General features: G+C 43.9%; 1 protein-coding gene across 1 annotated transcript; it reads right to left on the bottom strand.

Moving 5' to 3' along the window:
- Nucleotides 1-1798: 1798 nt before the first annotated feature.
- On the bottom strand, nucleotides 1799-10087 carry PCARE (photoreceptor cilium actin regulator; the record flags this gene model as incomplete). The annotated part of the gene is made up of 2 exons (XM_082302491.1): nucleotides 1799-1928; nucleotides 6366-10087. 2 exons carry the CDS (start codon nucleotides 10085-10087, stop codon nucleotides 1799-1801), a joined length of 3852 nt encoding a protein of 1283 aa, XP_082158617.1.
- Nucleotides 10088-11613: the final 1526 nt, after the last annotated feature.

Raw genomic sequence — 11613 nt, 5'->3', positions numbered from 1 at the left:
CTGTCCTCCCACTCTGCTCTGTTTTCCTCTGCAAAGCTGCATTTAGGCATGCAAAGTGCCAGTGTCCTGCTGTCATGTTTCTGGTTTGCTTCTGTTCTGGGGGGTTACTGCCAGCAGAACAAACCAACCCAAAATGCATGTAAAAATGCATTTGTATTCTTAGGAGGGGGAGAACTGCACTTCTGATGAGGGGGAAGACTCACTTGTGGAGTTTACACTGCTGGCAAGCTTTGCAGTATCTCCCTGGTGATTTGCCAGCTTGATAGGGGATGGTGTGTCTGCCTGTATGATTACATGGTGGATTGGCTGATGTCTGTATGGGTATGGCTGCTTGGCCTCCTTAAGCTTACAAACCCCTGACCATCCAAAGTATCTATTCACTGCCAGTTGCTTCTCTATATTCAAACCCTCACATTAAACATAACAATTAAGGTTTCCCTGGGTCTGTGGTGCAAAATGGCACTGTACTTGGTGAAAGATAGTTGTGGTTAAGGCACAGGACTAAAACTCAGGAGTTCAGCATCCAGAGGGTAACCCTGGTACTGGAGAAGATGAAGATCCGTTGCCCCGTTGTGAAAGTGGGCAGGAAGGGTAAAAATTCTGTGTGAAGGTGAAATTCCCAGACACCACCTTGATGAAAACAGTAGGAAAAATTTAAACTATTCCTAATGAAGTATGACACAAATTTTTTTTTAAGGGATCTTATTCTGTACTAAAGTTGTAGATGAAAACATGTCAAATGAAACTAAAACTACATTAATTAAAAATTGCATCTTAACCGTGATGATATATTAGTTAGGAGTGAAAGATCCAGTAATTTTTGAGATTGCATTCCAGTGAATGCTATAAAAGCTTAGGATTAATTGACGATAAATAACTTGTGTTTTTATTAACAAGAATCTGTCTAGAATCTCCAGTGAAATTGCAATAAATACCCTCAAATGGCATAAATCAGAAAAAAAAATAAAACTTTTTCAGGGAGAATAAGATTCTCTATGGTGGCATTTTTTTCTTTTACAAAAAAAAAGAAAAGGAAATCCAAACAAAACCCCCAAATGTGTCCTTAGATGCCTTGTGATTTATAGTGTTGTTTGATCGGGCTATTGCAAAATGGCTCTAATCAGGATTAAGCCTTGTACCCTGGAAACTAGAGGTGATAAGATTATCTGGTAATCAAAGGTGATTTAGAAGATCAAAGCCTTTTTTGAGGGAGTTAGATCCCTAATTTTTTTCTTTCAAAAGGGGTTGCTTTGTTTTAACTTGTGTATGACATTATTCCCTCCCTGCATGTTGATGAACACCTAGGGTGAAGATGTGGCTTTGCTGAAGCCATGGATGTTTAATTGCAGTAACACTCAATTGGTTCAGGGTTTCACCTCCCTCCTGGAAAAGTCACAACAGTCCTTTTTACACAGACTGTGATGCCTACTGAATAGATAACATCCTGAATAATGATAATTTGTGTTGGTTTTTTAACTCTTATCTAAACTGGGGAAGAAAGGACTTGGCTGTAGGTCCTGTCTTCATCAACCAAATTTACCTCAGGCTCACCCAGCTACAAAGTGCTTCTTTTGCTCCATGTAGATCTCTGAATAAAACCATGGAATGAAAGGAGGAGCAGCTGGCTGGTATTTCATTAGACTGTTGAGCCCAGTTTGGGGTTTTTGTTGCAATGCCATCATATAGTCTCCTTGCAAGAGAAGATGGAGCCACGTTTTGGAGGCTTGGGTAGGGCTGTTTCCTCCCTCTGGGGCCTCTGGCCTTGCTCGTGCCTCTGCCTCTGCGGGTGCTTCTGCTGTCAGTCCCTCTGCAGCCCCTGGCCCACGACGTAGAGCTCGGGGTGGGAAGCAGATCTGTTGGACTCTTTGGTTTCAGCAATGCCAGAGCTGTTCCAAGAGTCACCTGCTTTTCTAGGACTCCTCTCCAAGCTGCAGAAGGAAAGATGCTTAAGTTAAGAGGCTAATGAACCATGACTTTTTAAAACAGCACTGATTAGACCATGTTAACCCACAAAGTGCAAATGCTGCACGATACCCTGTCATTCCCCATCTCCTCCAGAATACACACTCTTTATGTGCACCACAATCCAGATTGTACTCTTGTCATGCCAAATGCACTGTACCCCTCCCAAACCTCACTTGGGAAGAAAACATTTTGTATGTTTAACAGGGGATCAGTGTGAGACTGGGTTCCCTTGCAGATAAGGGCAGATTTGGGTGAAAAGTCTTGTTTCAGACTGCCGAAGGAAAGGAAAGGTCTTACTTCCGACGTGCATCTCCTTAGCCTGGTTACAGTGATTTCTGAGCACGCCAGCATGACTGTGGGAGGGGAATTCTGGTATTATCAATCTGCTACTCTCACTCTGGTGACAGGCGCACTGAGACACAGAAAGTGTAAATGATGTTCCTGAGGTTGCTGTGGCACTCCCTACGGGTACGGGGACTTTATGTATCAAGACTGATCATAGCAGTGGATCTAGTAATGAATATCTCACACCCTCTGCCTTCCTGCTGAAGTGTGTGAAGTGTGCCCTGTGTTGCTGCAGCTAATTCATGGGGCTGAAGCTCAACGTGGGGATGTATTTTAGAGCTATCTGGGAATCATTACTGTATTTTAAGTATATAGACTGCTAAACTGAATGAGCTTTCAACTACAGACAAGCTGTTATATTCCTACTTTTAACTGCTAGGACTTTAATGATTTGAACTGCTAAATGAAGAGATTTGTGATACTTGTCCAAGCATGAAACTAATCCAGATTCAAATATCCCCCAGTTGCATAGGGGCTCATTTGGGCTACTTGCTTTGAGCCTGATTCAGTCAACCCAATCCATTCTCAAGCCCTCATTGAACAGTATCTTAAAGATAATAGCATTTAATCTTCTCCCTCTGCTCTACCTCTTGGGAGAGGAGCAGTGTCAATGAAACACTATTTTGTTAAGGTGCATACCCAGAAAATGTGTTACAGATTAGCTGAATTTCTATGAGCAGAGCAATTGTACATTTTGTGCCCTACTGAGATGCCAATAATTGCTGATTGCTGTCAAATGACCAAGGTTAGAAACCAGCAAAGTTATCTCAGTCTATCCAACCACAGGCTGTTCAAATAGGAACCAGTTGTACTGACTTGAGAACTGAAGTTCTGGTCAGGTACCCTAAGAGTAAATGAAGAAGCTCCAGCTCCAGCCCTAGTTAGGACTAATAATGTTTTAAGTCCTGATACTCCTTACAACATGGGATGGGCAGAAGACATGCTTGGAAAAAGAGTGGGTTTTGCCTTCTAGGACAGCAATGAGCGTGCAGGAGACACAGGAATCTGCACACAATGCTGACGTTTAATGCTCATCTATGCCAGCTGGCAAAATAAGATGGAAGTTACCACTTTTTTGTGTGTGTGTTTCTGCTAAAAGGGGGTGTGTGGGAGAGGCAACTCAGCTGCCTCCTTTTGCTTGTACAAGCTTTTGCTAGATTATCTTGGGCAACCTACTTCTCAGCAAATGGATGTTTTAATTTGGTATGGGAAAAGTGGGGAGATATATCTTTTATATCCCTGAGCTTGTGAGCATGGGAGAAACGTGATAATTCACTGGTCTTCAAAATGTTTTACCTATAAAAGATTGATGGTATCTCAGGTTTGACTCTGTGTCCTCTCCCTTCTACTAATGAAGCTGCTAATAACACAGAAAAATAACATAGGAAAACACCACACAGATCAAAAAAAAGGCATTGCTATAACTGGAAAGAAGAGATAAAGCAAGGGAAGGAATGAAGGAAAGGAGACTGAGACCACATGTAAGCCAACCTTGCTAGAATGAGGAGGTTTAGGTTTAGGTTTAGACATTTTGAGATGTTCCTCTGTCAGCTGGGTGAATTACAAAGCAAAGAAAGTCCTGGCTGTTTAATGAGCTTGGAGGAGAAAGATGATCAGAAGGTGGTGATTTGTCCACTAAGACACCTGCTAAAAGAGCAGGGCTCAGCTTCTGCACAGGGGGATGTGGTGCTTACAGCTGTGGCAACCACCCCAGTCCTCAGCAGGAGGAGAGGACCTGCAGTGATGTGAAAAGCTGTCAGAGCTTTTGCCATGTGCCACTCCCAAAATGGTCCTTCTCTGCCCATCAACACATTGGCTGTGATATTCATTTTAGGCCATTCAATGCAAGGTCCGTAAAATTTACTCCAGGCAGCTTATTTTGGGTGTAAGAGAACACACAGTTGTGCATTGCATCTTAAATCAGTGTGTGGGGTAATTAATGGCCTAAATTTCCCTTTTGCTTATGTTGATATAAATTTGGCATAACTGACTAGTATTACTGTTGATGTTCATTGGGGTAAATGATAAGCTGAATTTGGCTCAGGATATATTTCGTTCTTCCAAAATACTTGTAGATCATAACACTAGGATATATGGCTTTTTCATGAAAGGGTTGATTTTATTTAGAGTGAGTTTCTTTTATATTACTCACTATATGCTGACAGACTATGATAGAAAGATAATACACCCCATTGAAGTATAAATTAGCTAGCAATTTATAACAGACTGATTTTAAAATGCATCCATAAAACTGCCAGGGCTTTTGTCTTGCAAGGTTTTACTTAAAACCTCTTTTGAAAACATTTTTTTCTGCTGGCAGGCACCAGAGTAGACAAAGCTGACTTCACACAGTACGTAAAAACAACAGAAAACCCAGCAACACAGTACAGGAATTTTAGGAAATATTCAAATGTCAGACTGCAATGCAATGTTAGAACCAGGAATGCAAAATGATTTGCATTTCCCAGTGTTTTTTACATGTTTTGTTCAGCACATTCCTCTACTGTCAGTGTGGGATACTCAGTCCTTGTTCTGTCTTTGGGGAGGGAATGCCTGGACATCTGTCTTCAGTGCCCATGACTGTCCCTGTGCTGACAGTGCACTGAGTGCAATTTCATCCTGTTGGGGTTGATCTTGCAATCCCTATCCCTCCTCATGGGAATGAGTCATGTGACTGCAGCTCTTCTGGGGCAAGAGCAAAAATACTGCTCACGTGTGGAAAGGTTACCAGAGAAGCTTAAAGCTTAACTGACTTACACATCCTAAGATGTTAAGAAACTAGAATAACAACACTGTACTTCCAGGCTGTTACACATCTTTGAGTATTCCCAAATACCCACTTCTATTTCCTGGCTGGTTTTATGATTTTTTTTTTTTAGGTGATGGACAAAATTTAAAGCTAAGCCCATTTTTTTAATAACAGGCCACCAATCTTTGCAGACATGGAATTGGCGTGTGTTTGATGCTTTGATTTATTTTTCAGAGCAATGAATTTCCAGTAGCCATGGGATGCTTTTCCACTTTGAAAATTGGGCTTGGGCTGTGGATCCATCAGAGTTGAAATCAGCACCCACGTCTGAAAGTGTGCACAAGAAGCTCATAATTCCAGCCTATAATTATGTCCACACAGATCCTTTCCTACACATTATCTGTCTCTCATTCTTGCCAGCTGACTTGAAACATTCTCCCACAGCTTTCAGCTGAACAGTTTATACTGGATTAGAGGCTGATGATAGAACAACACCCCTTTTCTTGGCTTAAGCCTATCTTCTCATGAATATTTATGTTTATAACCTGAGGGCTACTTCAGAGCTTTTAAGAATTGAATGTGGAAGCCCTTTGCCCCCACACAGATGAGGGGAGCTCTGTGCCATGAAACCAGCACTGAATTTTCCCTGAGCTGCCTGTCACAGCTTATGTGTAAGGGTAGGGCTTGAGCAAGCCATGGAGAGTTAACTCTTCCCTTCATTCAGACTGGTAGTCTACTGAAATCTGAGGCAAGAAAATAGAACAGATTATTTCAGTTGGAAAGGATGGTCATAGAGTGCTAGCTTTGCCCAGCCATGTCTTCTAAACAGGAACAGGGCTCCTTTCTGGGAAACCTCTTAACAACATTGAATTCCCATCAGAAGTTTAGAAAGCCAACACAGTGCTGTAGGTCTGTGGATACAAAAATGCTGCTAGCAAGGATTTTCTTGCTATTTTTTAAGTCTATGAGAGACTTTTCTCTCTCACAGAGATAGTAGCAGAGTTCTGTAAACAATGAAACACCTGCAACCTTGAAAAGTTTTGTTTATAGTACAGTAGAAAAGTATTTTGACAATGGATGTTTTAGGATTCTAGCCAATCACCCCATGGGGTGGCTGATCCTTTGTCCAATTAGACTATGAAAAAAAAGTCTATAAAAGAGTTTGTAAAATAATTAAATAAATCAATCTTGCTGCACAATTCCTGCCTGCTGGAGCTTCTCTCCTCCTCCCCATGGCTGCGGGACACGGTGATATACCCTAGGGCATTTTAATACAGGTTCACTTTTCTGGCATGAAGTTTCTTACCTTGCTTGGTTAAGTGCAGGTTCGCTGCTGGCTGTTAGAGGAGCTGGAAGATGAAGCTGGAGCCCTGGTCGGCGGTCAGAGAAACTTCTCCTTATGAACGGCTGAGCATTGGTGGTGCTCAGGGACGGCTTTCTGGTCCGGTCTGCGGGCTGCCGGAATAGCAGACTGCTCTTTTGGGGATGTGATGCAGCTTCAGGCTGGCTGGTCACCTCAGGAGTGCATGTGGTGGGTACCAGTGGAGGTCTGGCTTCAAATAAGGAAGAGGTGGCTGGGCAAAATATGGAACGGACATTGCTGCCCCTCTTGGAGGAGGAGAGCTGGTGCTCATCCCCAGCATCCAGCCCAGCTCTTGGACCCTTGTAGGAGTGAGATGGGGAGGCTGGTGGGGAGGGGGTGGTGGGGAATGGAGCATGGGAGCCTGCCAGCCGCTGTGCTGTTGGTGAGCTTTGCTTGTGCCCCACAGGAGGGCTGAGTGGTTTTCGCTGTGGTGGCGGTGAGGGCAGCTTCTTCTGCAAGGGTGGGCTGGGCACCCTGGGGCTAGAGGGGGGACTGGGTTTCCTCTGCATGGTGGGTGAGCTCGGCTGCGTGTTGCTAAAAGCCTGCAGAGAGTGTCTGTGATGTGCTGGGGGTCTGAAAAGCCGTTTCTCAGTTGGTGAAGAAGGAGGAGTTCTTGTTGGGGAGACCCTCCTGGCAAACGGTGAGCCTTTTTCATTGCTCTGGAGTGAATCAGGAGAGCCGTGTTTCTGGCATGGCACGGAAGTTGCCGGTGGATTGGGCCCCTTGCTCTCTGAGCTGTTGCTGTGTGGGTTTGAAACCCCACTGGGATTTTGAAGAGGAATAATTTTATGGGTTTGCTTGTATAAATCCGCAGCCTCTTTCCTCTGGGTTGCTAATATCTCCTCCTGGCTAGGGATGTGCACGTTGGTAGGGTTCAGCTCCAGGGAGTACCTCTGCAGTTTCTCATCCCCTGCTCTGCCATTCCTTAGATCTTTATTAGTTGCCACACTGGGGCCACCGATATTTTTACTTGGCAATAAGTCAATGGACTGAAGGGAGGCTTTCATTTTTGGAGAAACTTGTGATCTCTTAGCAGCATGCAATTCTGGTTTGGTGGTCTTTTTGACATCTTCTGAAGAGTTTCCTTCTATTCTTGCAGTTTCTTCAGGCTCTGATAAATTCTCAGAGGAAGTGTCCATTAACATTTCAGGTGGTGGTGGTGGCAGGTTCTCAGTGTCTTCATCAGTCTCTTCCTTTGTGTCCTTCTTGCTTAATTCTGCAGGTGGTGCAGGAAGAAAGGCATTTGGAAAGCTAGAAGAAACATCATTGGTGTTTGTGTCTTCTACTGGTGAAATACGATGCTTAAGATTTAAAGGTGCCAGGCCTCTCTGAAAGGGAATGGTGGGTGGGATGACTGGAAGTCCAAATTTTCTGATGCACTTTATTGGTCCTAAGGATCTTAGAGGTGTGGCTTTTGCAAGATCATCAGTAGGACTGAAGGTTTCAATAAGTTTTTTGACAGACTGCCGGGGGGTACAGCTGCTGCCACTGAGCATTTGTGCTCCAGGAGGCTCATTTTCTTTGTCTCCTGATGTCTCCTGGGTAGGCACAGTAGCTCTTCCAGGCTTCCTGCCTCTCTTTTCATTCAGTGGACAGGCAGGATTTTGATCAGATGTGAACAAAGGGACTTTATCCTGGTTAGGTAGGATGCTGAAATTTTTTGAGAGGCCTGCCTTCAGTTTGCGGGAGGACCTAGATGTAATTTGCTCATCCTGTAAATAAGGTGCTGTTCTTGACTTCCAAAGCTCCAGGTTGTTAACTATATCCTTTCCATACAACATTTCCAGCCTTTTGCTGAGCTCCTTTTGAGTCCTCTGAAGCTCTAGGAGAGTTGGGTCCTCTGCCTGGCTTCTGAGAGACTCCTCTGACCGGGACCGTCGTTGTTTCCCAAATGTTCTCTGTCTGCCTGTTGCTGTACTGGGCCTTTTTGCTAAGACTGCTCTTCCACTCTCATCCTCTACCCATTCTTTACGCCTGGATTTAGCTGGGACGAACTTGATTTTTTCACTGATGGCATCTTTCATCTTCAAAATGATTTCTTCTGTATCTACATTCTCTGTCCTCTTGATGGACTGCCTTTGCACATTATCAGTGAGTGCAGGTGAAGACAGGGACCTCCTTGGCAGAGCATCCTTCCCCATTTCTGATAAACTTGTGTTGTCATCATCTTCCCCCAGTGTGCTCTCTTCTTCATCATCATCATCCTCCTCATCCTCATCAGAAGGAAAATCTGCTGATTCACAGATTTTGAAATGTTCACCTTCCTGAGTAGAATCGGAGGAGTTGTAGGAACAGCTTTTGCTCAAGCCTGCATATTGGGGCACGGCAGAAGTGCCTTCTGGTACTCCACCCTGACAAGAAGTCGCTTCCCTACTTTGCAGAGATGAATGAAATTCGTCTTTAAAATGCTTTCCAAGTGCAGAGCCATGGGATGCAGCTGTGCCCACTGACGCCGTCCCACCATTCACACGCTCCGCTGTTCTGGCATGCTTTTGGGATGGATGTCCGTGTGCACAGGAATCACTTGGTTGTCCTCCATGCTGGCTAACAGCACTGAACTCTCTGAGGGATTCATTGTCCACACCTATGCCACTGTCCTCAGAACACAGAGTCCTGTCATCACTGTGGGACTGAGAGAGTCCCACAGTTGAGGCTTCAAGCAGCTTTACCGTCCGCAGCAGGTGCTCATCAAAGCTTTGCTTTGCTTTCAGTTTGCCTTCCAAGTTGCTCACAGCAGACTGCAGGTAGCTGCATGTCTCCTGCAGGGCATTGGAGGTGAGGGAGGCCAGCATCCCACTCACCAGCTGCATTTTGTTGACCGTGTACTGCAGCAGTTGTTGGAGAAGGTCAGGGTGCTCCTTCAAATCGTCTTTTTCTGCTGGCCATGCCAGATTCCCACCTACATCTTTGAGAAGATTTTCCCCGTCATTGGCAATTTCTTCCAAGAGCTGGTTGATTTCATCGAAGCGAAGCACAAGGAAGCTGATCATCTGCTGTAGGAAGAGCTGAGTTTGGGTGGCCTGGTTGGTCATGTGCAGAATAGTTTCATACTTGGAGAGGTTGGGATTTAAGTAGGCGTATGCACTCTGGTGAGCCTTGACAAGCAGTTCTGGGAAGTCAACCTTCTTCTCTGTCTCGCATGGGGCCAGAATGGACTTTTCTTTACTTTTGTTAGGTTGACCTTGCTTTGCCAGCTTATGGGTTTTTTTCTTCTTTTCTTTCTTTGGGATTTGCTTTGTGTTGCTTTCATTCTTGTCATCCCATACAAAAGCCGATGCTTCTGATTTGCAGGAGGTTTGCTTTCTGATCTCTATGGACTCAGTGATGTGCTTTTGAGACTCAATCAGTTCAGACATAACGACTTCAGCATCTGTAGCTGTCCTCTCAATTTTCTTGTCTTCCCTGGAAATATGGGAATCTGAATGAGCCTTGGAAGATAACTGCAAATTACCATTTTTGTCCTGCTCTGACAGTCTATCCTCCTCTTCTTCCAGGTAATCCTTCCTCTGGATCCCATATTCATCAATTTTGTAGCAAGACGAACTTTTAACCAGCAGAGGGATTCCTTTATCTCTTGAATCAATCGGCAAAACACTTTTGGGTTTATTCAAAGCCTTAAGACCACTTCTTGCAGCAGTCTCACTGTGAGAAGGTGTGCAGCCCATCCTTTCTTCGTCTTTATTTTCAATTAAAAATCCAGAAGAACTAGGGAAAAAACAAGTAAAAATGAAACTCACTGTGTCATCCTGAGCTGCAGACTGGCCTGTTTATCAGGAGTTTTCCATCATGATCCCAGTTTTGTTGTCAGTTTTCTTTGCTGTGTGTCTTGAAATCCCATGTGTTTATTGCATAGGATCCACTCTTGAAGTTGTGCCCTGTCCCATAGTACAGTACACTTGGGTTTTCTTCTTCGATTCAAAAAAAGGAGTGTGAGAGCTTGGCTGGATTTAGAGCTAATGGATTAGGAGCACTTGTGTACCTCACTTCTGCCTTGACAGATGTCCTCTGCAAATAAGATTTTAAGCTCATTAGGGTAAGCAGGCTCCAGCCAGTCAGCACCAGTGTTGTATTTATAAAGGCAGATTCTTTTTCTGTGCTGTATAGGGGGGCAGAAGGACTTGGTACCTGTCCCTCCTTTTTTCCCTTGTTGCAAAAACATAACATACAATTGAATGCAGAGATCCAAAGGAAGAGACTGTGCTTTGAAGCCTTTTTGAAGAGAAACTATTTGAACATGGCATGTAAACATCATTAGATACTCCTTAACTAAGAGAAAGGTGACCTTGACCATGGATGCACCCGCTGGAGAGTAAAAGACAGGAAATCAAATGGGTCAGAAATGCCTGTTAAGACTTTTGCCTTGAGAGTCTTCAACATTTTCCCCTACTTGCAAGTGACAAGCTGTTTACTTTTTCCTTCTAAGACTTCCAAACAAGATTTCGGGGTTTTTTTCCTTTCTCTCAGGTGATCATTGTTGAAATTTTTTTTTTCCTTTGTAGACAGCTTCCCAACCTGAAAACCCTAACTGCACAACAACAGTATTTGAATTAAGTAATTAAGTAAAATATGTTTTGCATATCTTGTTAAGATGCCATCTGAATCTAGTGGATCCAAACTGTATATTTTCAAATTAAAATAAAAATTAAATGAAAATTCATTTTTTTCCTTGGTCTGAGTGTCTTGGGATAAAATTTGAACTCACAAAACTGACTTGCTTACCTTTATTTCTTTTTCATCAGCCAGGGCTTAGTTCTCTTTAAATGCAAGGCTTTATGAGCTAAAACTCTAAGAAATAAATTAGTAAATTAAAAATATAGACTGATATCTGAAAAAAGGAAGGGAAGGGAAGGGAAGGGAAGGGAAGGGAAGGGAAGGGAAGGGAAGGGAAGGGAAGGGAAGGGAAGGGAAGGGAAGGGAAGGGAAGGGAAGGGAAGGGAAGGGAAGGGAAGGGAAGGGAAGGGAAGGGAAGGGAAGGGAAGGGAAGGGAAGGGAAGGGAAGGGAAGGGAAGGGAAGGGAAGGGAAGGGAAGGGAAGGGAAGGGAAGGGAAGGGAAGGGAAGGGAAGGGAAGGGAAGGGAAGGGAAGGGAAGGGAAGGGAAGGGAAGGGATTTCTAAGGTCAGGATGCTATAATACTACTCTGAAAGAGAAACTAGAGAAGCCAAAGTAGGAATTGGATGAGGCAGAAGATCCT

This window comes from Coloeus monedula, assembly GCF_965178545.1.
Source record: "Coloeus monedula genome assembly, chromosome: 2".
In the NCBI taxonomy this organism is placed as follows: Eukaryota; Metazoa; Chordata; class Aves; order Passeriformes; family Corvidae; genus Coloeus; species Coloeus monedula.
This window is presented reverse-complemented; position numbering and strand designations above follow the sequence as displayed.